Source organism: Podarcis tiliguerta, assembly GCF_965153285.1.
Source record: "Podarcis tiliguerta genome assembly, chromosome: 14".
NCBI classification, from domain to species: Eukaryota; Metazoa; Chordata; class Lepidosauria; order Squamata; family Lacertidae; genus Podarcis; species Podarcis tiliguerta.
Window position 1 is genome coordinate 19,226,656 of NC_139547.1, and position 27,643 is coordinate 19,254,298.

Here is a 27,643-nt window from a genome sequence, read left to right on the forward strand (position 1 = left end):
AAAGAAGAGCAGAGTTGATTACAACATTAGGAACCAAAGAAGGAAAAATAATGGCATCAAGGGGAGGGAGTCAGACACAACAACATTCACTTTGGAGCTGGCAGCTGGACCGAAGGGGAGCAATCTACGCCCCATTAGCGCTCATGACAAAACAAAGTATGTTTGCTGGCTGTTCATTAACTATAAGCATCAGCTCTGCTCAGCTTTCTTGCAAGGCTGGCTTTGAGTAATCAGCCAACCTCCCAGCTGCAATGGTCAACATTTGTGGGTCGCAGCTGCGAGGTTATCGCGAACAGATAACAGGGCTGTTTAAACTGGGGAACTGGGGAGGGGGGACTGGGAGCAACCTACCTTCCGAGCTGTGTGGCAGGGTGCAGGGAAACATATTGTGGCATGCTCTCACACCCACCCACTTCCCTGAGAAGTTCCAGGAACAGCCCTACCTCCTTCCGGTCTTCTTTGGACAAGAGACTCTCCTCCACATTAGACATTTAAAGCACACGGCTTCACCCCCAAAGAATCCTGGGAAGTGTAGTTCGCTAAAGGTTCCGGGAACCGCAGCTCTGAGAAGGGGCAAACTAAACTTCCCAGGATTCTTTGGGGGTGAAGCCATGGGCTTTAAACATAGGGATATCACCCCCTGTTTCCTTCACAGAGCAGCAGGTGACAAAGTGGCTTGGTCATCAATCCCTCTTCCTGGGGAATTCCAGGGAGAAAATAGAGTAAAATAAAAATGTGGCAGCCTGAGAAAGGAGACATTTAGAGGCGGCAACTTTAACCTACAGATTTTATAGGCAAGATATGTTCGGATGATAAAAACAGCCGCTTGTTCTGTGACTGGGCTCAAGGCCATCTCCGTTTTGAGAAAGGAATGAGGGGCAGGTAGCGCTGCCCCCTCAAGGTGGCTACAGGAAACGCATCAGAACCAGACTTGCACAAGCCCCAAACGCAGTCTCTCTTCCTCTCTCTTTTCGACCCTCTGCTCCCGATTTACAGCCTTCGTGCCTTTCGAGGCCGGCAGCCATTGTGTGGGATCGGGGTGTCATCTGTGATGGAAACCACCTCCAAGCCACCCATGGTAAGTCCTTTGATGGCTGCCTGAAAGAGAGAGAGAGACGAGTGTTTTTTTCCACCCTTCAGACAACACAACATTCAGCTTCCTGCATGGGAAGACGAGAAGCTGATTCAGGCCCCATCTGCACTATACCTTTAAAAAAAGAAACACTGTGGTTTAACCAATTTAGCAATCATGGCTTCCCCTCAAAATGCTGTTTGTTAAAGGTGCTGAGAGTTGCCAGGAGACCCCCTGCTCCCCTCTCAGAGCTATAATTCTCAAGAGTTCCCTGGGAAGAGGGAACGATGGTTGCACCACTCTGCAGCTGCGTGAGAAGAATAAGGAGTCTTAACAACTCTTAACAAACTACACTTCCCAGGGTTCTTTGGGAGGGAAGCCATGATTGTTTAAAGCAGAGTGCTGATTGGGCCTTATATGGATTCAGACCAGTTTATTGTCAAAATCAGGCTTTCCAAACCTTCCACCATCCCTGACCACTGGACATACTGCCTGGGGATGATAGGAACTGTATGAGGAGATTTCACCCCTCCCATATCCAAGAATCTCCTGAGGAGTCTGCTGATTCTGCAGAGAGGAGGAGGCGTGTTCTGCTCTCTACTTATTCTGCTCCAGCACCACATCAAAGAGTCGGTCAGTGAGTGAGTCGGTCAGTCAGTCAGAGAGAGAGAGACTGAGTGTTAGAGATTGTGTGTTTAGATAAGGTTGCTGCTAAGAGCAGCTGCAGACACTCAGTGCGGTTTAGCATTCATTTATGCTTAGGCTCATTTAGCTCTGTATATAGTTGTATAATAGTTGCAGATAGAATAAAGAAGATATTCTACAGAGCTGTTCTCCGAGTTGTTTATATACTCTGCTATACTCTGCTGTACTCTGCTGTGCGACGACTGTCTACTTGTGGAAGTGAATCCGGTGCTCACAACTCTAAGCTGTGAGTCCACAGCACTTTGACCTGTTCCTGTGCTGAAGGTGGTCTCTGGAAGTGCTACCCAGCTCGCCTAGCCCAGTCGGGGCTGAAGTGGATGAGTCCAGTTAGTAGCACTGGCTCAAGGGCGATGCTGACACTGTAGTCCACAACAGACGGAGGGCATGGGGTTGGGGAATCCTGGGTCTACACACTGATTGGCAGCGGTTCTCCCAGCCTCACCTGGAGATGAGCCAGTGTAGTGTAGCGGTTCGAGTGGCCGACTAGGAGCTGGAAGACCAGGGTTCAAATCCCCGCTTGGCCATGAGGCTTGGGTCAGCCACTGCCTCTCATCCTAGCCTACCCCACAGGGTTGTTGTGGAGAAAAAGGCGGGATATAAATGCAATAGATGAATAAGATGCTGCATATTGAACCCAAGACCTTCTCTGACCACCTTCCTATCCGGTCTGTGGTGTCCTCTCCACCTTCTTCCCCTCTACTGCAATTCGGTTTGTGGGGAAAACCCTTCTATTAGATCCAAGCGAAAGTTCCCCTCTCTCCATGCTTCATTACAGCTTGGGGGTAGGCGGGGGTGGCTACAGTGGGAGAGGGAAGGCTTCTGCTGCTTGTGTGCTTTGACCCCTGGGAAAATGGCACCCTTGTATGACAATTAGGCTTTAGTGTGGGGGACAGGACCCTTCTATAGGTTCCCAATAGAAGGGTCTATTCTCCGCCCCAAGCCTAACTGCTTCAGGGGTGGGGGAAAGATGTATTTATTTATTAGATTTATATACAGCCCTTCAACAAAAGATCTCAGGGCGGTTCACAAGATAAAAACATGAGATCAAAGCACAAATAAGTAGTTAAAACAGAAACAAGAGAACAATTGTTGTTGTTGTTTAGTCGTTTCGTCGTGTCCGACTCTTCGTGACCCCATGGACCAGAGCACGTCAGGCACTCCTGTCTTCCACTGCCTCCTGCAGTTTGGTCAAAACAATACCCCCCCCCCAAAACCCCACACATTTAAAAGGCTGTAGAATATTAGTCAGCCAAAAGCCTGGTTGAAGAGGAATGCTTTTTTGCCTGGCGCCTAAAGATTTATAAGGAAGGTGCCTGATGAACCTCCCCAGGGAGAACGAACAGCAGCTAAGAAGAGATGAGGAGGCCAGCTCAGTGGCCAGCAAGTTCAGGCAGAAACAAGACTCCAAATTGAGGCTACTTCCTTTGCCACAGGTCAGTTTCTCAATGGGAAAATTGCTTGACCCTTCATTTCCCAGAGTCGTCTATGCATATAAATGAGCAAAGGCACGTTTTAAGCAAAGTTTCACCCTAGAACTGTGTCTTGAGCCATATAAGTTCTTGACAATCCCCACTGGTCCTCACCATCAACTGAAACAATCGGCTAATGTCCGTCCCCCACATTTGTTTCTGCTTCTACCTTTTCATTGTTGCATCTCTCCTGCTTTCAAAATTTAAAAGGCTGTGTGTTCCTTGGGGGCAAGGGCAGAGACTTGCCTTCTTCTATTTTGCCACCCTGTAATGTGCGGGTGGCGCTGTGGGTAAAAGCCTCAGCGCCTAGTGCTTGCCGATTCAAAGGTCGGCGGTTCGAATCCCCGCGGCGGGGTGCGCTCCCGTTGTTCGGTCCCAGCGCCTGCCAACCTAGCAGTTTGAAAGCACTCCCGGGTGCAAGTAGATAAATAGGGACCGCTTACTAGCGGGAAGGTAAACGGCATTTCCATGTACGGCTCTGGCTCGCCAGAGCAGCGATGTCACGCTGGCCACGTGACCCGGAAGTGTCTGCGGACAACGCTGGCCCCCGGCCTCTTTGAGTTAGATGGGCGCACAACCCTAGAGTCTGTCAAGACTGGCCCGTACAGGCAGGGGTACCTTTACCTTTACCTTTTTAATGTGCCATCCGCACCAACAGTACCCAGGGTGGATTTCAACTACTTAAAATAGAATGGACTTAAGCTTGTAATGTCCATTAATTTCAATGAGCACAGCAGGACCAATGATAATCCTCAGTAAGGAAACGCAGGCACTTACCAGGCGGCCAGGTCCTAGGCCTTTCACCACAACTCGGACATGGGACACACCCTTCGCCGATGCTTTCTGGGTGGGGAAAACAAAGACGTTTTGCATATTTAGCCAAAGAGCCACCCCCACGTTCGGTCTCCATGTTTGCTGTTGTTATTAAACAGTTCTCAAGCACCTGACATTTTCTGAGCGCTGCATATATAAAGACTGTCCCTGCCAGCAAGGTCAGACATCTCATCAAAGGAAAATGGAACAGGGAGGGAAGAGGAAAGCAAGCTGCTCCTTCTCTGGTCGGTGGGTGGGGCCAGGTTGGTCTGTGTCCTCCCCACCAGAGCAGCTTACTAAATCTATACGAAGACAGTCCCTCAGGCTTACAGCAAGAGCATGAGCTTTGAATGTCATTGAGGTGAGCAGCCTCCTAGAGACAAACCTTCCTGTTTAGGGTCAGTACCTGAAATATTATAATAATAAATATATTATTATTATCAACATGCCCCTAGAATACAGTGGCTTGCGAGTAGAGCACTCTCCATAGCAGGAATTATGAAGGGGGGAAATTGTATGGTTGGGGGGGGGAGCAGACAATTTTAGGATTGTGTCTCTCATTTTGATGGCCATATTCCTTTCTATATATTTATTTACATACTTATTGCATTTATACCCCACCTTCCCTCCAAAATGCTCAAGGCGCAGTGCATCGTTCTCCTCCTTCTCTGTTTTAACCTTCCAACAGCCTTGCGAGGTCTGCGAGGCTGAGAGCAAATCTCCCAATGAGCTTTATGACTTTGTTGGGGATTCGAACCCTGGTTACCTGGGTCCGGGTCCAATGCTCTAACCACTATGGCACACTGGATTAATGATTTCCTTAGGAAGAATGGGAAGTCAGCAACTGAGCAGCTGCTTGGTGGTGAAGAGAGAGGGCAGAGTTGCTAGGTCTTGACTGCAAGGAAGCTTTTCGGAATTGCATAAAATCGAGAATCAGAACAAATGTGGCTTAGGAAAGCAGCTGCCGTCCGAGGGAAGGTTACAATCCTTGGCAGGGCTTTTCAGCTTAGGAAAAACAGTGAGTGAGGAGCAATGTGATAAGACGATGGGATGTTGAGAACCAAGTAGATAAGAAGTAGTTTTCCTCCCTCTTTGGTAATGTTACATTCCGGAGCCATTCAACAAAGCAGAACATTGGCAGGCGGAAGGCAAGGGAATCTTTCTTCACACAGCTGAGCTGTGGAACTCACTGCCACAAGACTCCAACACCTCGGATGGCTTTAGAAGAGTAGACAAATTCATGGAGGCTATTGACAGCTAGTAAACCACAATGGCCACGCTGTACCTCCGCTGTCAGAGACCATATTGCCTCTGAGTAAGAGTGGTTGGGTACTGAAGGTGGGAAAAGTGAGGACGCCTTCCAAGTTCTGCTTGTGAGCATCCCAGAGGCATCTGGCCGGCCCCTTGGAAGCCAGAATGCTGGACTAGATGGGCCCTTGGCCTGTTCTAAGAAACCACAGATAAGGGAATTACAGTGGTACCTCTGGTTACGTACTTAATTCATTTCGGAGGTCCGTTCTTAACCTGAAACTGTTCTTAACCTGAAGCACCACTTTAGCTAATGGGGCCTCCCGCTGCTGCCGCGCGATTTCTGTTCTCATCCTGAAGCAAAGTTCTTAACCCGAGGTACTATTTCTGGGTTAGCGGAGTCTGTAACCTGAAGCGTATGTAACCTGAAGCGTCTGTAACCCGAGGTACCACTGTATCTTTTTTTTATATAATGGCGATGGAGTGGAAACTGAAGGAGCTTTGCAGTTGTAGAGGTACCGGCGGGGCTGGTACAAATAAGGCTCTAAGTGGTAGTGGTTTCCTCTCTATCAGTCATTTTGCGTTAAAGGGAAAAGGGCATTCTGGGAGGAAGGGAACTGTAGGGAATCGGCCTGGACGACGCTTCGGGTCCCTTCCAACTCTACAGTTCTATGATTCTATGAATTAAGATGCAAAAAAAGAGAGAGAAAGCAGGCTGTGGACGAGAATTATGGCCTTGTAATGTGAGACACGGGTGGGCCGTGGGTTAAAGAAATGACAATAGGATGTGGTCTCCTTGGGACACGGGTGGCGCTGTGGGTTAAAGCCTCAGCGCCTAGGGCTTGCCGATTGAAAGGTCGGCGGTTCGAATCCCCGCGGTGGGGTGCGCTCCCGTTGTTCAGTCCCAGCGCCTGCCAACCTAGCAGTTCGAAAGCACTCTCGGGTGCAAGTAGATAAATAGGGACCGCTTACTAGCGGGAAGGTAAACGGCGTTTCTGTGTGCGGCTCTGGCTCGCCAGAGCAGCGATGTCACGCTGGCCACGTGACCCGGAAGTGTCTTCGGACAGCGCTGGCACCCGGCCTCTTTGAGTGAGATGGGCGCACAACCCTAGAGTCTGTCAAGACTGGCCCGTACGGGCAGGGGTACCTTTACCTTTACCTTTAATGTGAGAGAACTTGCTACATTTGCAAAACTGAAATGTTCCATTCTAGGGCATTTAATCCTACCGCATTGGGGGCATTGTTAAATGTCTCCTACTTCCAAACTGGCTACTGGCAACTTTCTAGAGAGAATATGGGATGCCCTGAATATAATATGGGAAGGTTGCCATCTAGTGGCTATTTTAGTGGTCTTTTTTCCTACAGCAATACTGCAAATACAAATCTTAGAAATAAATAATTAGGGTGATAGTCACATGTTTGTCCTACTCAGAGTAAGCCCACTGAATGTAATGAATGTGGCTGACTTAGACCCATTAATTTCAATGAGCAGGAACAGTGCTCAATATAAGTCACCCGTTTCAGGGCACACTGGAACTTTTCCTTTTATAATGCTCATTCCCATTTTCTGAGCCCACTTAAAACATACACCAACACCCAGAAAGCTGTTAGCAAGACCCTTGGGACACCAAAAACTGACAATACACATCCATCATCGCTGTGCAGAAGCTCTTCACAACCACTCTGGACTGAACTAGATGTAGGAGAAAACCAATTTCCATCTTGAAAGAATGTGCAAAACTAAATGGGTTAATGAGTCAATCAAGTGAGGGAACAAGCCCCCAAATAGGAAGGGGTCTCTGTTTCAACGAGAGAGTGATCCTTGCAGCCCTTTTCTCACTGGCTTTAGTACTGTACTCAGATATTTCCTTTTACACTATGCAGCCACAAGCCTGGGTTTGCCACTGAACAAACGGCTTGTTTTCTATCGCTCATCTTTGTGATCAAGATCTTGCCGAGAATTGAGGGCTCCTATGTCTTCTGGGTGGAGAGGGGAAGATTTCAATAGCAAAATCACAGGCTGACAAACTAATGGAGGTGGTTGTTGTTATTACAGTGGTACCTCGGGTTAAGTACTTAATTCTTAATTTCGGAAGTCCGTTCTTAACCTGAAACTGTTCTTAACCTGAAGCACCACTTTAGCTAATGAGGCCTCCTGCTGCTGCCGCACTGCTGGAGCACGATTTCTGTTCTCATCCTGAACCAAAGTTCTTAACCCGAGGTACTATTTCTGGATAAGCACAGTCTGTAACCTGAAGTGTATGTAACCCGAGGTACCACTGTATTATTATTATTATTATTATTATTATTATTATTATTATTATTATCATCATCATCATCATCATCATCTGCTGGTTACTGGGTGGGAATACTGTTTTGTTTCTTGGAGGTGTCAATGTTTTCTATCACTGTTTTCTATCACTGTTATCGGGGGGCTGCCCCCTTCAAATATTAACGTGTTATATGACCCCCTCCTTCCCCTTTTCTACAGTACAATGTACAGTGGTACCTCAGTTTTCAAACGTAATCTGTTCCGGAAGACCGTTCCGAGTTCTGAAACAGTCAAAAACTAAAATCTCAATAACTGACAGCTAGGCCTCAGGATCTTGCACTCAGCGGAAGCTGTGTTTCCTGTTCGACTTTCAAGGTGTGTTCGAAAACCAAAACATTTACTTCCGGGTCTACGGCGTTCGAAAACCGAAATGTTCGTGAACGGAGATGTTAGAAAACCGAGGTACCACTGTGTTTATGCATCTTTTTTTCAATGTCACTTGGAGACTCTTTGGGTGACCAATGACCGGTAAGTTTAACATCTAATAAAAATACTAGCATATATTACAGCTGTTTAAATGTGGAAAGAGTTTTGTGGTCATCATTTAGGTGCAGGATGCAAGTGAGGAGCTCTGTGCAAATAACACGGAGTCAACATACTGGTATTCCCCGCCTGCGTCAAGAAGATCTGTCCAAGCAGTAAAACTGGCCCCGCCCTCCCCCATCAGGAAAACCTTTGCCTCCAGGGGTGCCGCGACTTGGATTTCACTCACAGCTGCTACTGCGATCCCCGTGGTCTGTGCCGCAATGGCGGTGGCCTTCCTGGCGCTCTTGAACCCTTCGCTACCGCAGGTCGACAGGGTCAAGGCGACGTTCTCATGCGAGGTGATCAGGATGTGAGTGCTGCAAAGAGGGAAGAGAAGAGGGCATGGTTTCCACACTTCTGTCACGTCACTCCTCGCTTGCCTTTTCTCTAGACTAAAAAAAACCCCAAATGCTGTAACCTCACAGCAGAAACTGCTCCACCCCCTTCGTCATATACCTGAAGGAGCGTCTCCATCCCCATCGTTCAGCCCAGAAACTGAGGTCCAGCTCCGAGGGCCTTCTGGCGGTTCCCTCACTGCGAGAAGTGAGGTTACAGTGAACCAGGCAGAGGGCCTTCTTGGTAGTGGCACCCGCCCTGTGGAATGCCCTCCCACCAGATGTCAAGGAAATAAACAACTATCTGCTTTTCAGAAGACATCTGAAGGCAGCCCTGTTTAAGGCAGTTTTTAATGTTTGATGTTCTATTGTGCTTTTAATTATGTTGGGAGTTGCCCAGAGTGGCTGCCGAAACCCAGCCAGATGGGTGAGGTATAAATAATAAAATCATTATTAAGATTAAGGATAAAGAGATAAAACAAATACAATAACATCATGAAACACCTCGATAAAAATTGTGACTCTCCCTCCCTTTTCTTCCCCAAAGCATTATGCTTTTACAGAGAGATGGCTGAAGATTGTAAAGACATTCAGTCTGACCGTCATATACTTAACCCTTGAATGTCCGCCAAAGGGAGTCATATACTCAATAATAACTCCAGTCTCATACATGTATTAATTTTGCTGTAATTCAATATCCTTGTGGATCTTTAGTATTACAGAGGGCTGCAGCCAATGGTTCAAAACATACAGCAAATAATTGGGGGGAAGGAGACGGGGGCATCCCTCTTTAGTCCTGCTCATGAGTCTCACAGAATTACAGGAATTAGTGTGAACCAGTGCATAATTTTCTTTATATAGAACCTCAAAGGTAAAGGTACCCCTGACTATTAGGTCCAGTCGTGGACGACTCTGGGGTTGCCTCCTCATCTCGCTCTATAGGCCGAGGGAGCTGGTGTTAGTCCGCAGACAACTTCCGGGTCATGTGGCCAGCATGACTAAGCCACTTCTGGCGAACCAGAGCAGCGCACGGAAATGCCGTTTACCTTCCCACCGGAGTGGTACCTATTTATCTACTTGCACTTTGTGCTTTTGAACTGCTAGGTTGGCAGGAGCAGGGACCGAGCAATGGGAGCTCACCCCATTGTGGGGATTTGAACCGCCGACCTTCTGATCGGCAAGCCCTAGGCTCTGTGGTTTACACCACAGTGCCTCCCGCGTCATATAGAACCTTAATGGCATGAATAAACAAAGGCCCCATTTGATTTATTTTTTGCAAAACGTTGTGTGAAACCATCCACAGTTAAGTCAGGTTGGCTCTCACCTCAGACATTTCCATGTTGTCTTTATTCAGCCCCATCGCTAAAGGGGGACAGATCCTCACCCCAATCTGCAGGCTCGGGGCAAATCCACCACAGATGGAGAAACGTGCCACTTACTTGTTATATGTAGCTTTGATGTGAGCTATTGGGATCTCTTCGAACTTCTTCCCATCCCACCGCAGAGCGCTCCCTTTCCCTGGTGCCGGGGGGTAAAAGCTGAAAAGTGAAATGGGAAGGGAGAATGTGAAGTTTTGATGCAAAACTTAACACGGTCTGGGCATTCAGAAAAGGACCTCTGTGCGGCCTGGGGAGGTTTAGGAAGTCTTAACAGCAAACTGCACTTGGCTTACTCTTGCTTCACCTTGCCCATTCTCCTCCCTTTAAGATGCTCAGCTTTAGTGAAATTAAATTGGGACTAAGCAGGCATCTCCCCCACCCTAATTTCATTAACTCATTCACAGGTGGCTCGGAGGCCCCCCACTCTGTGTCAGAAATTAGCCAGGCGCCAGGTGCCTTTCTGCTACTGGCATGGGTCCAATTGCGACCATGTGGAGAGCTCTGGATGCCAGACTAGCGACTGACATCTCTATCTGGCTGCAGCCTCCAGCTTTCTCAAACAGACAAGCAGAAGAGCTTATATACTGCATTTACAGCCCATCGTTTTCTCCAAGGAGTACACGGTTCACCCCCTCCAGAGTTAATCCCTGCAACGACCCTGTGAGCTAGGCTAAGAGGCTGTGACTGGCCCCAAGTTACTCTTTGAGCATCATGACTGAGTGGGGATATGAACCCTGATCTCCCAGGTCCTAGTCTGACACCTTAACCACTGAACCATACTGGCTTCCTACAGTACTTCTGTTAACGGGGCAGCTGTATAAATCATGTAGGTTAAAAAAATATATAGGGAAAGCAAAATGTCACTTAGAGAAGGATCTCAAATATTTTCCTTGAAGCTTGAATTTGTTTTATTTTATTCTGGATTGGTTTATTTGATGTTTTAATGTGCTGTAAACTGCTTTGAGATTTTTCCTGTAAGATGCACCCGCAAATTAGCCGCACCTTTAAAATTCAAGGTGGTGGTGGAAACAATACCCAAATATGAGCCAATTCCTTAAAGTTCCGCAGGCACTCACACCCATTCTGTTCTACTGTATATCTGTTTCAGCAGCGATATCGGAAAAGCTAATTTTTGTAAGGTCACAAATTTAAGCCGGACTTTAACTTTTTATGGTCGAAATTGGGGGGGGGGGGAGTGCGGCTTATATTTGGGCCAATACGGTATAAAGCGGTATGAAAGTGAAATGAATAATAACAGCAAGAAATTTCATTTTTAAAAAATGGTGCCAGACAATTCATGGCAGCGATTGTAAACAAGGTTTAAGGTGCCATTTGGAGATGAGCTTATAAATCTGCATTTCTAGCACCCCACTTAAGCCATTTTCCAGTGCAGACATCTCCATTATCAATGGCAGCTATTTTATTTTTCTTTACCTGAAGATGCAAAACAAAGGCAGGAAATCTAGGGGAGGGACCGTAACTCAGAAGTAAGGTGTCTGCCCTGCATGCAGAAGTACCTGAGTTCAATTCCCGCTATCTCCAGGTAGGGCCAGGAACACCCCTTGCATGAGATCCTGGAAGTCAGTGCAGACAATACTGAGCTAAATGGACCAATGGTCTGACTTGGTATAAGGATCCTATAGGTACAGTCCCTCAGAGTGGTTTTGTATCACACTGCAAAATTCAGAGGCTTGGCAGCACAGTGACACCTGAAGCCAAATCAGAGTGAGGGCAGTCCTCCTAGCTCTCACTCTGTCTTTAAAGGTAAAGGGACCCCTGACCATTAGGTCCAGTCGTGACCGACTCTGGGGTTGCGGCGCTCATCTCGCTTTATTGGCTGAGGGAGCTGGCGTACATCTTCTGGGTCATGTGGCCAGCATGACTAAGCTGCTTCTGGTGAACCAGAGCAGCGCACGGAAATGCCGTTTACCTTCCCGCCGGAGCGGTACCTATTTATCTACTTGCACTTTGACGTGCTTTTGAACTGCTAGGTGGGCAGGAGTTGGAACTGAACAACGGGAGCTCACCCTGTCGCGGGGATTCGAACCGCCGACCTTCTGATTGGCAAGCCCTAGGCTCAGTGGTTTAACCCACAGCGCCACCCACATCCCTTCACTCTGTCTTTGCATGGACACAAAAGAAGAACAGGCACACAGCAGGAGTGAAGTCACTGCCAGGACCACAAACACTGGTTGAAGGAGGAGAGGGATGTGTGCAAATTGGGACCTCCTGGGTGCACACTGACTCTCTCCCCGAAGTTCAGCTTTGAAACATGTGAGACTAAGCTGCAAACAAAACAATTTCAAAGCATCTCACACAATTCTAAAGGCAGTTTGCAACCACAGGCAGAAAGATGCAACTCCAGAAGAGCCAAGATCAATAAGCGATCTTCTGGAAAGGGACTCCAGAAATCTGTTTTCAAATTTCCTATGGTTTCTGCGTGTTCCTTAAGGTGGTCCCTTTGGGTCACAGGATACTGGGCCCTCTGAATGTCACAACAGCAGTGCCTCATGCCTTTTTTTGAAACCACGCGAAATGATGCCTCACCTGAAGTCGCTGTTGTTCGCAGCTTCTGCCTCTTCTTCAGGAGCTGGGCTGGCGGAATCCCCAGTTTGCCCTTGAAGTCTCTGGATACTTGTCTGCACACCGCGAGACAGGGTAACCCTGCAGTTGCCATAAGGAGAGAGAAGCCGGAGGTTGCAGCTTAGCAGAGCTAGAGCAGTGACTGAAAAAACAACAACACAGTAGGCTGACGGAGTTCTAAAAATTAATTTTCAGGACTGGCCAATCAAATTCCACCTGCTGATAGTCGCTCGATTTAAAGGACGGGGGCACTTTTAAAAGGCAAAATTTGTACCTGCAACAAAAATGTTGCAGTGCAGAGTGTTCCTTTTCAGGGTGCCCAGCTATGCCTTTCCAGGATGTTCCCCCTTCTAGGTTCCCTTCTGTTCCATCTCCTCTAGCCCCCCCCTCTCTTTCCCCTACCCCTGAGTATTCTGTGACTACCAAGCAATCTCCCTCCTTCCACAAGTTATTTTGTACTTCTGAAGATCACTCAATTTCGCCAAAGCATCCTTCCCGAGTGTGGATACTGCCATTTTGTCTATGCAGGAGGCCACAGTGGGAGGGTTCAAGTCCCGCAATTGCGCTCACTGGGTAGCCGAAGCCCATCACACTCTCTCGTGGCGTGAAGAAAGGAAATAGAGATTTTTGCTCCCCTCCTCCTAATTGCATAATACTAGAGCCTAGGGACTGCCCAGCGAAGCTGAATGTTGGATGATTCAGGACAGAAAGGCATGAAGTACTTCTGCATGCAGCACTGGGCTAAACTCTGAGACTCGCTCCCACAAGATGGGTGAAGCCTCCAAATACCAGTTGCTGCTGGAAATCACAAGTGGGGAGAGCGATGTCACACTCAAGTCTTGCTTCCTAACTTCCTACAGGCATCTGGGTGGCTACTGTGAGAATCAGATTCTGGATTTGATAGCTGTCTTGGTCCAATTGAGCAGGAAAGTACTTGTAAATGATCTACCATGCAGGGCGGTTGTGAGAATAAAACAAGGAGGAGCAAGGGTAAGAGAAGAAAACTCACATATACTGCCCTGAACAATTTGGAGGATGCTTAAGGGTTTGTTCTTGTTTTTTTAAAGTAGTAAATAAATCAACAATTGGTCCACATAGAGAGAAAATATATCGATCAAAGCCTGTTGATTTTCAAACTGACCCACCTCACAAGGCTTCCCCCCCCCAAAGTGGTTTTCAAAAGGCCATCAGAATTGTTCAATACATTTGCAAGACATTTACGATTGTCATTCCAGCGCACCAAAAGAGGGAATTAAAAACCAGACATCACTTGAAATACTAGTCAAGAATAATAAAAAGGGCAATCAGTTGTGTATTTTAACACCCACTCCCTGAAAACACCTTCTTAATTCAAGGATGTCTAGAATGAATGGGATGGGGGTGGGGGGAACCCATGCATTGTCACTTCAATAGGAAGAGGGCCATTTTCGCTGCAAGTCTGTATTGCTACTTCGACAGCATACGTTATGAAGAGCGTAGACAATTAAGAATATCACCCACAAAAGAAGTTCATCTGCAGACCTTGTCCAACCACGCAACATTGTGCAACCACTCCTAGCAATTAATTAAACGGGCTCATCTATAACCTTGCTGAACAGGATGGAGAGGAAGAGATTGCTATCGCTTCAGCAGATTGCAAGCGTTTCCATGTGAACCAATGGCCTTGCTGCAATAGCCACCAACTCCTGTGGCATCAGAAGAGCTGGGAGGATTTTAAAAAAACAAACCAACCAAAAAACCCCAATGCCTCTCACAGCTCTGGGGACTTTAAAATATTTGATTGGGTTTAATAGCATTTTTTAACCTGCTGGTAAGTGCAACGGTGCCCTCACAAAGAGTTGTAAAAGGTACCCCTGCCCGTACGGGCCAGTCTTGACAGACTCTAGGGTTGTGCGCCCATCTCACTCAAGGAGGCCGGGGGCCAGCGCTGTCCAAAGACACTTCCGGGTCACATGGCCAGCGTGACATCGCTGCTCTGGCAAGCCAGAGCCGCACACAGAAACGCCGTTTACCTTCCCGCTGGCAAGCGGTCCCTATTTATCTACTTGCACCCGAGAGTGCTTTCGAACTGCTAGGTTGGCAGGCGCTGGGACCGAACAGCGGGAGCGCACCCCGCCACGGGGATTCGAACGGCCGACCTTACGATCGGCAAGCCCTAGGCGCTGAGGCTTTAACCCACAGCGCCACCCGCGTCCCTTCACAAAGAGTTGAGTGCTTAATAAAAAGTTGCAGCAGAAGAATAGGAGAATCTGCTCCAGAGATGCAAGCAATGGATGGATATCAATTAAAGGCAGCCATGAGGAGGAAGGTGTTCAAAAGGCCTCCCAAATGCCAGAGCTGAAGGGGAAAGTCCATGATTGTTTCAGGACCCTTGCTGAGTAGCGCCCATCTCCTTTGATCACCATCCTAAAAGGCAGGCACTGAACAAGGACCCTTGGTAGATCTCAAGTGTATGGGCAGGTTTATATAGGTCAAGGTGGTCCTTCACAAGACCTGGGCTGTAATATCTTCATCCCTGGTCTACCTACCTACACAACAAAACAGTATTAGTGGTTCTGTCATCTTTCCCCCAACAGACGAGAAATTTGATAGCATCTGGAAGGGAAAGAGATGTGTCTGAAATACTACAGTGGTACCTCGGGTTAAGTACTTAATTCGTTCTGGAGGTCCGTTCTTAACCTGAAACTGTTCTTAACCTGAAGCACCACTTTAGCTAATGGGGCCTCCCGGTGCCGTCGTGCCGCCAGAGCACGATTTCTTGTTCTCATCCTTAAGCAAAGTTCTTAACCTGAGGTACTATTTCTGGGTTAGCAGAGTCTGTAACCTGAAGTGTCTGTAACCTGAGGTCCCACTGTACTGAGCTACAGACAATTCTCAGTTTATGCAAAGGCTGCGTTCCAAGGATAGTACGTAAAGCTAAACTTGTGTATAGCTGGAACACATTGGATGCAATGGGGGTGGGGACTGCCAAAGTCGTCGCCCCTCCAGATGCCTGCTCCCTTTTATTTTTGCCAAGCACATAAAGATGAATGTGCAGAAGTTAAATGTGCAGTTGTGAGTTATCAGCCTTCCCTAACTTGGTATCCTTGGTGTAGTTTTGGACTACAACTGCTGGCTGGGGCTGATGGGAGCTGCAGTTCAAAACATCTGGAGAGCACCAAGTTGGGGGAAGTTGGTAATGAAATGACACCCACCCTGTGGAACGCCCTCAGATGTCAAAGAAACTAACAACTATCTGACATTTAGAAGACATCTGAATGCAGCCCTGCTTAGGGAAGTTTTTAGTGACTGGTGTTTTAATGTATTTTTAATCTTTTGTTGGAAGCTGCCTAGAGTGGCTGGGGAAACCCAGCCAGATGAGTGGGGTATAAATAAGGTAAAGGTAAAGGTACCCCTGCCCGTTCGGGCCAGTCTTGCCAGACTCTAGGGTTGTGCGCTCATCCAACTCTATAGGCCGGGAGCCAGCGCTGTCCGCAGACACTTCCGGGTCACGTGGCCAGCGTGACAAGCTGCATCTGGCAAGCCAGCGCAGCACACGGAACGCTGTTTACCTTCCCGCTAGTAAGTGGTCCCTATTTATCTACTTGCACCCAAGAGTGCTTTCGAACTGCTAGGTTGGCAGGCGCTGGGACCGAACGACGGGAGCGCACCCCGCCGCAGGGATTCGAACCGCCGACCTGACGATCGGCAAGTCCTAGGCGCTGAGGTTTTACCCACAGCGCCACCCGCGTCCGGGGTATAAATAATAACAATAATAAAGCTGTATGAACATATGAATCTGCTATGTATCCAGCACGGTCATCTGAGATAACCTGGTGGAAGTAGTGTTCCCACTGAGCAGGTTTTAAGACCATAAGAGCCTGCTGGATCAGACCAATGACCCATCTAGCCCAGTTTCTCACAGTGTCTTTAAAATGCTGTGTGCTACTGCCAGTAGTTCCAGATGGGCTGAGGTAAGGAGCATTTTCCCAAACCTGCTACCTAGGATGCTTTTAATGGAAGATGTCTGAGACTGAACCTAGGACTTTCTGCAGGGCTCTCCCCACACAGATCTATGGGTCCATCCTTTAACTAAATCACTTTACTCTCTCAGTCAGGCTGATAAAGCCCAAAGGAGGCTCTCATCCCATGTTCTTGAGATAAACAGATTATTGTACTAAAGCGGGGGAGGGGGGGCGCAGCTTCTGAATCGGGGAGCAGCGCCCAAAGTGACTGAGGTGGTGGTACTCAGCTATTTCTGGTGGGCCACAAACCCAGCCCAAAAGTTGCCTCTCAAGATCCCTGCTTGAGAGACTGCACACGAGCGACTGGGTGGAGGTCATTGAGCACGGCCAAATAGGGATTCGAACCTGGATCTTCCCAAGTCTTAGTCCGCCACTTTTTTCCACTAGCTTGTGCATCCACGATGCTGCAAATCGTTAATAGAATCACGTACAGACGTCCCCCAGCATGGAGGTATGGGTGAAAGCTCCACTGGTTGGATTTCTGCCTTTCCTGCAAATTTTAAAGGCAGAAGAGCTCTGAAGGGAGACATACCACCTGGCATCCCCAACAGCAGCCTGCCCAGCGATGGCAGATGCTCCACCTGTTGGATTTCTGCCTTACCTACTGACTTCAAAGGCAGAGGGGCCTTGAAGGGAGACAAGCCGCCTGGCATCCCCAACAGCAGCCTGCCCAATGATGGCAGATGCTCCACCTGTTGGATTTCTGCCTTACCTACTGACTTCAAAGGCAGAAGAGCTCTGAAGGGAGACAAACCGCCTGGCATCCCCAAAAGCAGCCTGCCCAATGATGGCAGATGCTCCACCTGCTGGATTTCTGCCTTACCTACTGACTTCAAAGGCAGAAGGGCCTTAAAGGGAGACAAACCGCCTGCCCAATGATGGCAGATGCTCCACCTGTTGGATTTCTGCCTTACCTACTGACTTCAAAGGCAGAGGAGCTCTGAAGGGAGACAAACCGCCTGGCATCCCCAATAGCAGCCTGCCCAATGATGGCAGATGCTCCACCTGTTGGATTTCTGCCTTACCTACTGACTTCAAAGGCAGAAGGGCCTTGAAGGGAGACAAGCCGCCTGGCATCCCCAATAGCAGCCCTCCCAAACTGAACCTCCAGAACTTTCCTCCCGACCAACCCAGCCCTTTCCACCCCGGCCTGCGACTTCTTACCCCGAGCCGCCCCCCAAAAGCCCTCGCCGGGCAAGCGCCAACCAAGGAATCATGATCCTTCCCCGCCACCGCCTGGATCCCTCTCGCCGGGCACCGCGAAGCTCTCAAAGGACGGTAGGGGGCGGCGCTACAGCGGAAAACTCTTCTCGCGGTTATAGGCGATGGCAAAATGGCGGCGCCCTCTCTACGTACAGAGCCCCTGCGTACGACTAATCCTAAAATGGCGGCGCCCAGACCTGGAGAAAGCGTGGGCGGAGAGACGTACGGCGCCCAGGCCTCGACCATGGTGCGTTGTCGCCCCCTGCTAGCCAGCAATGGAAACTAGAGACGGATTTCCACCATGGAGATGGGAATTTCCTAGAGCTACAGTACGTAAACGTAACGAAAAGTCATAAATATATTAACGAAGAGTGATCATATCATTGTTAAAACACGGGTCCATTTTCGTGGAGAAATTTCTTTTAAGTTCTTTTACCTTCTTGTGAGTCGTATTGAGACTTTATTGTGTGTGTGTGTGAAAAACGACACAAATAATAGTAATTTTAAGAACCATTCTAAAAATAAAGCAGGGGCAGCTATTATGGTGACTGTCAGACTAGGACTTGGGAGGTGAGGGTTCAAATTCTCATTCGCCCATGAAGCTCACTGGGTGACCTTGGGCCAGTCACTGCCTGTTCAGCTTAACCTACTTTGCAGGGTTGTTGTGAAAATAAGATAAGGAGAGCGCGTTGCATTTCTTGGCGGAAAGGCTAAATAACTGTAATTATAAATGGGAAAATGAAATCTCCGGCAGCGTGTAACTCTTCATTCCTACCTCTACGGTCGGGTTGCCGCCGCGGTGCATTGTGGTCTGGCGGTGACAAACATGGCGGCGCCCTTCGCAAGGGTGCTTCTGAGCGGGGTTGCAGCGAACTGGCCGACCCGCGCTTGTTGGAGGGGCCTTTCCGGCGGCTCCGCGGCAGCCGGGCCGAAATGGAGGCTTTTCGGGGCGCTTTGCTTGCAAAGGCCGCCCATAGTCAGTCAGGAGATGAGTCCGGAGGAGAAAGAAATGACGGAGCTGCTGCAGCAGGTGAAAGAGGCAGAGGGGCGCATGCGCACATCGGGTGGCGGGGAGCCTCAGAGTGGCCGATGTAATAATTTGTTATTTACAAAAATTGAAAGATACATATATTGTCTGTGTGTGTGTGTGTGTGTATAGAGTGTATATAATTAACACACACATATACACACACACACACACACACACACACACACCAAAAATAAAAGCAATATATATGTATATACGTATATATATACACTCACACACACCCATACATACAGTGGTACCTCAGGTTACATACGCTTCAGGTTACAGACTCCGCTAACCCAGAAATATTACCTCGGGTTAAGAACTTTGCTTCAGGATGAGAACAGAAATTGTGCTTCGGCTGCGGCAGGAGGCCCCATTAGCTAAAGTGGTGCTTCAGGTTAAGAACAGTTTCAGGTTAAGTACGGACCTCCGGAACGAATTAAGTACTTAACCCGAGGTACCACTGGATATAGCTTTTAATTTTGTAAACAACAAATTGCCAGCCAATCTCTCCCCCGCCCCTATTCAAAACCATATACTGTAAAAGGTATTTTGCTGGATCAGATTGATAAAACTGCAATCCTAATCCCATTTACCTGAGAGTGTAGAATCACAGAATGGTAGACCTGGAAGGATATCTGGCACCATTTAGTCCAACCCCCTGCAATGCAGGAATCTCAACAAGTTAGTTGGACCTACTTCTGAGTAGGCATGGCTTGGTTTGCAGCCTAAAGCAGTGATGCGATTGTTGGGACTCCCTTCCCGGATTTCCCTAACTATTGCGGCCAGTCGTTGGGGGTGATGGGAGCTGAGAGTCCAGTAATATCTGGAGGAACCACAGGTCCCCTCTTGCTGCTTTAGGCTGCAATCTGAATCAGCTTTGCTCAGAAGCAAGTACAGTTAAATTCAGCGGGGGTTTCTCCTATCATCACTGGCTGATGGAGCTGAATGACATCTGGAGGGTCAAATAGCACCCTTCCTTCCCCTCCCAGTCAGCAGCTTCCCAGATTTCTCGGAGATGTTTACTTGGAAGACTACTTGCACGCAGATGAAGACAGCAGTATAGTGGTACCTCGGGTTAAGTACTTAATTCGTTCCAGAGGTCTGTTCTTAACCTGAAACTGTTCTTAACCTGAAGCACCACTTTAGCTAATGGGGCCTCCTGCTGCCGCTGCGCCACCGGAGCACGATTTCTGTTCTCATCCTGAAGCAAAGTTCTTAACCTGAAGCACTATTTCTGGGTTAGCGGAGTCTGTAACCTAAAGCGTATGTAACTGAAAGCGTATGTAACCTGAGGTACCACTGTAATCTCCTGGTTTGTCCCTCCAACCCAGTAACCGGTGTTCACATGCAGTGGTCTGATGTTCAGAATTTAGAGGTCCCATTATCTTTATCTAAAAGATAATATGGAAAATTATTACCGTATTTTTCGTCCTATAGGGCGCACCGGCCCATAGGACGCACCTCGTTTTTTTGGGGGGGGAAATGAATAAAAAAAATTTATTTCCCCCCCTCAGCTGCGGCTGCCGCCCCAAGCCTTGCGGACACCCGCCAGAAGCAAGGGGAGCCCTCTGGAGGGCTCCCCGTGCTTCGGGCGGGAGGCTGCCGCCCCAAGCCTCGCGCGCTCGGCGGGACCTCCCGTCGGGCGCGCAAGGCTTGCGGACACGCCCCCGAAGCACGGGGAGTCCTCCGGAGGGCTCCCCGTGCTTCGGGCGGGAGGCTGCCGCCCCAAGCCTCGCGCGCTCGGCGGGACCTCCCGTCGGGCGCGCAAGGCTTGGGGACACGCGCCCGAAGCAAGGGGAGTCCTCCGGAGGGCTCCCCGTGCTTCGGGCGGGAGGCTGCCGCCCCAAGCCTCGCGCGCTCGGCGGGACCTCCCGTCGGGCGCGCAAGGCTTGCGGACACGCCCCCGAAGTAAGGGGAGTCCTCCGGAGGGCTCCCCGTGCTTCGGGCGGGAGGCTGCTGCCCGCAAGCCTTGTGAGCCTGTGGGAACTCCCACAGGGCTTGCAAGGCTTGCGGATAGCTTCCTGAAGCCTGGAGAGTGAGAGGGGTCGGTGCGCACCGATGCCTCTCGCTCTCCCGGCTTCAGCGAAAGCCTGCATTCGCCCCATAGGACGCACACACATTTCCCCTTCATTTTTGGAGGGGAAAAAGTGCGTCCTATGGGGCGAAAAATACGGTATACCATGTCTAAGGAATTATGCATTTATTTACTCTACCGTTTTATAACTGTCCTATGATTTTCAAACGAAGGGTGATATACAAATTTAATAAAAAACAATCATAAAAAATAAAGGTTGCACTCCAGCATTGCCTACTGTTAAAAAGGCAGCAGCTGTCCAGGGTCTTGGGCAGAGTTCCACCCTTTAAAAAAAACAAATCTGTTGTTTTACTGCCTGGGACTTCTTTGGGACGAAAAGTGGAACAGAAATTTAACCAATTAGGGCTATATTCCTATTTAACTCAGAGTAGACCCATTAAAAACAATGGGCACGAGTAAGTTGAGTCCATTAGATTCAATGGGTATATTCTGTGTAGTTGGTTATAGCCTTAATTCAGGTGTGGAAAACTCCAGATGCTGCTGAACTACAGTTCCCACCAACCCTGCTCATTAGCCATGCTTGCTGGGACTGATGGGAGCTGTAGTTCAACAATGGCTGGAGAACCAAAGGTTCCCACATATATCTTAAATAAATAAGAGAAAGGGGAGGATAAATGTACAAACAATTATCATGAGATTCAGTGGAGCGACAAAGATGCTCTGAAAGGCAGACACTTGAGCTGAGTCAAATTAAGTCCCGGTGAGTGAATCCAGATAGTGAAGGGGAGGATGAAGCTGCGCAGATGGGGCTCCCAAGGGGCTGGTGATTTCTAGTGTCTGTTCTTCCATGTGGTTCCAGCAGCTGGAAGCAGCTGCTAGTGTGGGAGAAGGAGGACAGAGCAGATCCTGCCTGCTTCCTGCATGATTGTTTCTGAAAGCCACTCTAGAATTGACTTCATCGTGCGGCAGAGCTCAGTTTAGTGAGATATGAATAAGGGCTGGATGTCTGAGGAAGGGGAGGTGAAATAAAGATTTTGGGCGCCGGCAACAGTTCTGAGGCATGTAAGCCTTGTGTTTGGAGGGCCTTTGGCTGATAGCAACAAGGCTAAAAAACTTCAGCGTAACAATTAATCTTTGTAAGAGGTCATTTTCACAATTACCACTCAAGGGACAAGGTGTGGGTTTTTTGGGGGGGGGGGTGACTGAGGTTCCCTGGATTCTGTTCAACATGCTACATCTTGTATTACTGGTGTTGCATCTTGCATGCTGAAATCAAAAATCTCTTTCTTGCACATCTTGGAACATGTGGCCCTCCAGATGTTGCTGGGCGGCTTTCCTCATAATCTCAGACCGTTTGCCATACTTGATGAGAGTGGGAGGACCACGAATTCCCCAACCTCGTCTTAAACAATGCAGCACTCAGGAAAGTGATTTGCAGAAGCCTGCTGGCTGGGCTCCGGATCAGACAGTTTTCTATTTATTTTGCTGTGCCAGGTCGAGATGGAGAAAAGCCTCTATTCAGACCACGAACTCCGCCGCTTTGCAGAGGAGGAGCGTTTGCGGAGGAAAAAAGACGATGACGACGCTGGGCAGGAGATCGTGCTGATTCAAGATGTGGAAGACTTGTGGGAACAGAAATTCCGGAAGTTCAATCCTGCCCCACGGATAACAGGTTCAAGCCCAACCTATTTGGCAAAACCTATTTGGTGTTTCGCAACTTTCTGACTAGTTGCAGGACCTTAGCCAGACCTAGCAGAGTACACGCAGAATCCACGAAAGCAATTGGCGACTTGGCTGCAGACAGGATAGACGAAGCAGGAACCAGGAACTTGTAGTTAGGGGTTTATGATATACAGTGGACTATTTACAGGAGCAGAACACGAATCTTTTGCTAGCTCTCTGTGATACGACTCACAACTCCTACACTGACAGAGAACTCTGAACACAAACACTGAATTAACGCATTCCAGTTAGTAGGCCATTAAGTATCACTCCCTTGAGAGAGCTTGATCAATCAGGGAGCGGTCTCCATGTCTCTGTTATCACCAGGCAGACTTAGTCCTGCAGATTGCCTTCTGGCTGTCTGCCAAACCTTAATTGACTCTGTGTGAGTAGCTGCACGTACACAGATTCCCAACATCCTCCACCTACCTCATTGGGGTGTTGTTGGGCAGCGGTAGGGGAGCCTCCAGTCTGCAGGCCAGACTTGGCCCATCAGACCTCCCCCTTTGGCTTGGCAGGGGATTTTCCTTATGCTGCAGCCACCTCCCCGCTAACATATGTCAGCTGAAAGTGAGCTCTGGGTTGTTACTTTGCTGGAGTAAGACTTGTTTCAGCTGATGGGCAGGACAGACAGGAACATATTGCTCCAGTAGCACCAACTAGTATGCATTGAAACTGCTGCTAAAACAGAGTTGGGAAGACCACTGGTTTACCAGCAGTTTCAGTGCAAACCACTTGGCTGCTACAGGAGCAGCAAAGCCGCTTGTGCTGCAGTTTCCGAGTGCCCATTTTTGGGTGCTTGGGAAGCTCTGTGCAGTGGACTTTGACAGGGGGTGGGAGAGGCCACATGTCAATTAGCCAATGGCATAAGGACATCAGATGGCTGGCAGGTGGGTTGCCTTGCCCATCTGATGGCATGATGACAAGGTGATTGACAGGTGTTTTGTCCCACTCACCTGTCCAAAGTGGGCCCATGGGGTGGGGCCAGATAAGGACATAGCCCTCTGGTCCAAAAAGGTCCCTTAGCCCTGTTGTTGGGGATGCTTGGTTCTACCTCTATCTGGTGAGAATAAAATACAGGGCAGTGTGCTAGGAAGGGGGAGACTTTAATTAACTATATTTTTAGTAAGAGAAACTGGATTGTGGCCACAGGGAGTGTTGTGTTCTTTACAGGAAACAGTAGAGCCCAATGATATCACTTCCAAATGATTAATGAATTAAACAACATTTATATATTGCTTGATTCTAGTTAAACCTCTGCAGGATTTATCAGAAATACTAAAATTTGGGAAAAAAAGTTTTTTTAAAAAATTAAACAAAATGTTTTAAAGCAGGTGCTCAAAAGAGTACAGCAAACATACACATCTCTCCCAAAGTACTGAGGAAAGCTATGGTTTATAAATACATTTAAAGTTTTCTACCCCGCTGTTCAAAAAGGGACACAGAAATGAGTCTTTGATGCTTAATGCTCCTGTTTTGATTTTCATCCTATCAGCAGAGCAAGGAATCCTTTAATTTCTCCGCTTTCCTTAAGAAAACGATAGTTTGAGCCCACGTTAAAAAGGTAAAGGGACCCCTGACCATTAGATCTAGTCGTGGCCAACTCTGGGGTTGCGGCGCTCATCTCGCTTTATTGGCCGAGGGAGCCGGTGTACAGCTTCCGGGTCATGTGGCCAGCATGACTAAGCCACTTCTGGCGAACCAGAGCAGCGAACGGAAACGCCGTTTACCTTCCCGCTGGAGTGGTACCTATTTATCTACTTGCACTTTGACGTGCTTTCGAACTGCTAGGTTGGCAGGAGCAGGTACTGAGCAACAGGAGCTCACCCGCTGCGGAGATTCGAACTGCCGACCTTCTGATCGGCAAGTCCTAGGCTCTGTGGTTTAACCCACAGTGCCACCCACGTCCCAATTGAGCCCATGTAATAATCAGATGTGGCATAAGAACCAACGTGGTCATGATTCCTCCACTTGTTCACCTGGAGGCAATTCCTGTTCTCCACAGGCAGCTGGCAAGTGGCTATTTGCAACCCTCCATTGAACATCCAGCTGCCCACTCTTCAATTAGAAGTGGAATGCTCCCATTCAAGCTCTCTGTTTGAAACAAACAGTGTTGAATTTGGCTAAATCCAGCTTCTCCGCCTTAAATGATTTTGTGAATTGAGCGGGGGAAAGAAGGGCAGTTTATTTTTAGAGGTAGACGTTGCCAAAAGGTCACACACTTCAGAATCTGTGCACCCCCCTGCAGGTATTTTTGTCTAAGCCCTACAAACTAAAAGCCAATTTTAATAAGTCTAATAAGATTAGACACCGAACTACTTCAATGACCTTTTTTAAAATAAAAAGAGAGGTGGGGGGAATACGCAATTCTGCTTGTCACCTGAAGGTGCAAAATATGATGTATGCTGTACAGGTTGCAAGCGGCCTCCAAACTCTTCCTAGCGCGTTGTCTAGGCAACCTGAACTGAGTGTTGCTACTTGACATGGTTTCATGTGGCCTTTTCAGCAAAGACTTCTGGGAATCCCATTCATCACTGGCTGGCTGAATTCCTTTGACTCGTGGCTTCTTTCTTTGGCAGAGGCTGACAAGAAAAATGACCGGACATCTTTGAACAGGAAGTTAGACCAGAACCTTCTGCTCCTGGTTAAGCAGAAGCTTGGGGACCAAGACATTTGGCTCCTGCCTCAAACAGAGTGGCAAGAAGGGGAGACTCTGCGAGCCACAGCAGAACGGGCCTTAGCCTCTCTCTCAGGTCAGTGATTAAGGTGTGCGTCTCTGAAACACTCTCACAATCTTCCCCTGTTGATCGGTAGCTCTATTTCCCTTCCCTTTCTCTATCCTCCCTTGTGTCTTATTTATCACAATTTTTTGGTAGATTGCAAGCCTCTTGGGACAGGGAACTTGTTACCAATCTTATCTCTTAAATTACTGCTGGGCCCAGTGGGGGTTTGTGGGGGGAGAGAGAGCAGGAAACTTTATAGAGAAGGGAAGTTCCAGACCTATGTTTCCCAAAGTGGATTATATTGCCTGCTGGGGGGGGGGCACTAGAACAATCCAGGGGGGCAGTAGTAGCCTCGGGTGCAGTCGAGGGGCATTGGATAAAAATAAGGGGGCAGTGGAAGCATAAAGAAAGGAGAAAATTTTGAAAAGCCGTTTGGAAGTGTTTCATCTTTTGTGTAATGACGCTTACCGGTGTAACAGAGTTAAATGTTACTATGCTTGATTTTAATAAATAATTTTATAATTTCAAGATTCAAGGTGTCTTTATTTACAACAACATCTTTACTATGTTGTAGGACGTAGGTAGAAATAAAGATACATAAAATAACACACATTTGTCACTGCATCTTTCTGTTTATTTGCTTAAAGAAAGTAGATTTCCAGGGGGGCGCTGAGTAATATATATATTTTTCCTGAAAATGGGGCAGTAGGCCAAATAAGTTTGGGAAACTCTGTTCCTGACGGTTTGTGGATCTTGTGTGTGAAGCACTTTCAGCATGCTGTACAAATGCTAAATATTATTCAGCATATTTGAGAAAGTTGGTGGCAGGGTCTATATATTCCAGCCAAAGACAGACACCTTAAAATGGGGTGCAGGGGCAAAATTATTCATCCCCAGGTATATTCTGCTGTCTCTGTATCACCTTATCTTACAAATATGTTTCCTCCCTTGTTTCTTTTCCTGCCTGACTCCTGAACCTCCAAGGAACCCACACGGAGGCCAAGTTCCTAGGCAATGCGCCATGCGGCTTTTACAAGTACAAGTTCCCCAAGGCGGCCCAGACAGAAGACGGCATGGGAGCCAAGGTCTTCTTCTTCAAAGCCCTCCTGGAGGGCAGCCATTTGCCCTTGGCCAGTGAGAAAGTGGACTACGTCTGGGTCAGCAAAGGGGAGCTGGCGGACTACTTGAAACCCAAGTACCACTCCCAGGTTGCTCGCTTTCTTGTGGACTTGTGAGTGCTGGAGATGGTGTTTTTATCCCTGTGTCAAGATTACTGCCTTGGGCGAAGAATTTGTTCAGTGTTTGTTTCACGTTTGCAGAGCCGTGTTTGGCCCTGGACAAGGATCCCATTTGTGTGCGTATTTGCCTCTTCGCTAAATAAAAGAGTCCAAGAATCAACGAATCTGTTGTATGTTTAAGCTGTGTGCTCTTAAATGCACACGCCTCCTGGCAAGGCTAGCGCAGCACAATAGACAGTACAGACAGCTGTCTCATGTAGAAGAATTAGAGAGGCTTTAGGTTAATTGAGAAAACCCTCTTGCGGCAAAACAGCCTTTCACCTTTGGGCATAACAGTCTCAAGTGTGATAGCTGCTGCATGTACACACACACACACATACAGAGAGAGAGAGATTGCTGTCACTTATATGTGAATAGGGTGAAAGCCGCTTCCTTTTTGCACAGTTCTGTTTGGGACAGGCAAACAGAATTGGCTTTAATTGGATTTCTCACCTACTCCGGTTTCCGGGCACATTCAAGACCTGTCTGTCTTCCCATCTCTTTTGATAGATGTTCTGAGTTTTAGTACTTTTTTTAAAGCACCTGGAAGATAAGGAGCAGATGATGGGCTGAAGTTGCCAGGGAAAATACTTTAGATTTGACTGGTGGTTCCCCAACTCTTTAGTAGCCCATCGTAAGGCAATATTGTGGTACTCAATGGAAATAGCAAAAAATATTTTAAAAAATCATTATTCCACAATTCAAATATAAATGTTTTAACAAAATTCAAAATCGCAGATGGCAAAGAGATACTTCCTCTACACTTGGATCATGGAAGCAAACTGTAACATATTTGGACTGCAAAATTTATAGGGCTGGAGGAGGTTCAATACACTTGCAACTCCAGCAACAGTTCCAAATTTAATGCCTTTCGTTTTGCCCTCTCTGTGACTTGATTTTCCCAAGTATCTGTTGGCTCTAGAATACAAGGAATTTTAGAGGCCTTTGCAAAGATTACTTCAGTGAGTTCTCTTAACTTGGAAGAGGTGGGGCAGCAAACAGGAACCCGATCTAATTAGGGCAAATGGGGTTTTGCCCCACCAGCCTCGGCTTCCCAGCTCCCACCTGCCTGCCTTATTACACCCAGTCCAGGGGGTGCCCCTGACTATCAGGTTCCTTCTCCTCACTCTCAATGTTGCCCTTGCAGAACTCCACAGTGAAAGGATGGGGACAAATCTAGAAGCA

General features: G+C 48.1%; 2 protein-coding genes across 3 annotated transcripts; one reads left to right on the forward strand and one right to left on the reverse strand.

Annotated features, from left to right (window-relative positions):
* Window positions 1-773: 773 nt before the first annotated feature.
* Window positions 774-17,940, reverse strand: MRPS11 (mitochondrial ribosomal protein S11). 2 transcript variants are annotated; one of them, XM_083412330.1, is made up of 7 exons: window positions 17,178-17,244; window positions 14,990-15,056; window positions 12,426-12,542; window positions 9,939-10,037; window positions 8,352-8,481; window positions 4,024-4,089; window positions 774-1,098 (listed from the first exon to the last, which is right to left on the reverse strand). In XM_083412330.1, exons 1-7 carry the CDS (start codon window positions 17,227-17,229, stop codon window positions 991-993), a joined length of 639 nt encoding a protein of 212 aa, XP_083268456.1. In that variant the 5' UTR covers window positions 17,230-17,244; the 3' UTR covers window positions 774-990. The 2 variants fall into 2 exon arrangements, with proteins under 2 accessions (XP_083268456.1, XP_083268457.1); XM_083412331.1 differs by lacking the exons at window positions 14,990-15,056; window positions 17,178-17,244 and adding an exon at window positions 17,630-17,940.
* Window positions 17,941-18,465: 525 nt separating this feature from the next.
* MRPL46 (mitochondrial ribosomal protein L46) lies at window positions 18,466-26,579 on the forward strand. The gene is made up of 4 exons (XM_083412306.1): window positions 18,466-18,698; window positions 22,231-22,408; window positions 25,038-25,211; window positions 26,166-26,579. Exons 1-4 carry the CDS (start codon window positions 18,495-18,497, stop codon window positions 26,414-26,416), a joined length of 807 nt encoding a protein of 268 aa, XP_083268432.1. The 5' UTR covers window positions 18,466-18,494; the 3' UTR covers window positions 26,417-26,579.
* Window positions 26,580-27,643: the final 1,064 nt, after the last annotated feature.

Bases quoted from the DNA above. Each gene is read 5' to 3' on its own strand.
- MRPS11 (XM_083412330.1), bottom strand. From the start codon at position 17,229: ATGCCAGGCGGTTTGTCTCCCTTCAGAGCTCTTCTGCCTTTGAAGTCA. The intron at 12,543-14,989 runs GTAGGTAGACCA...TGGCAACTGCAG, and splicing joins AATACTGTTTTGTTGTGTAG to GGTTACCCTGTCTCGCGGTG. The intron at 8,482-9,938 runs GTAAGTGGCACG...CCCTCTTTGCAG, and splicing joins ATCAAAGCTACATATAACAA to CACTCACATCCTGATCACCT.
- MRPL46 (XM_083412306.1), top strand. From the start codon at position 18,495: ATGGCGGCGCCCTTCGCAAGGGTGCTTCTGAGCGGGGTTGCAGCGAAC. The intron at 22,409-25,037 runs GTTCAAGCCCAA...TTTCTTTGGCAG, and splicing joins TCCTGCCCCACGGATAACAG to AGGCTGACAAGAAAAATGAC. The intron at 25,212-26,165 runs GTCAGTGATTAA...TGAACCTCCAAG, and splicing joins GGCCTTAGCCTCTCTCTCAG to GAACCCACACGGAGGCCAAG.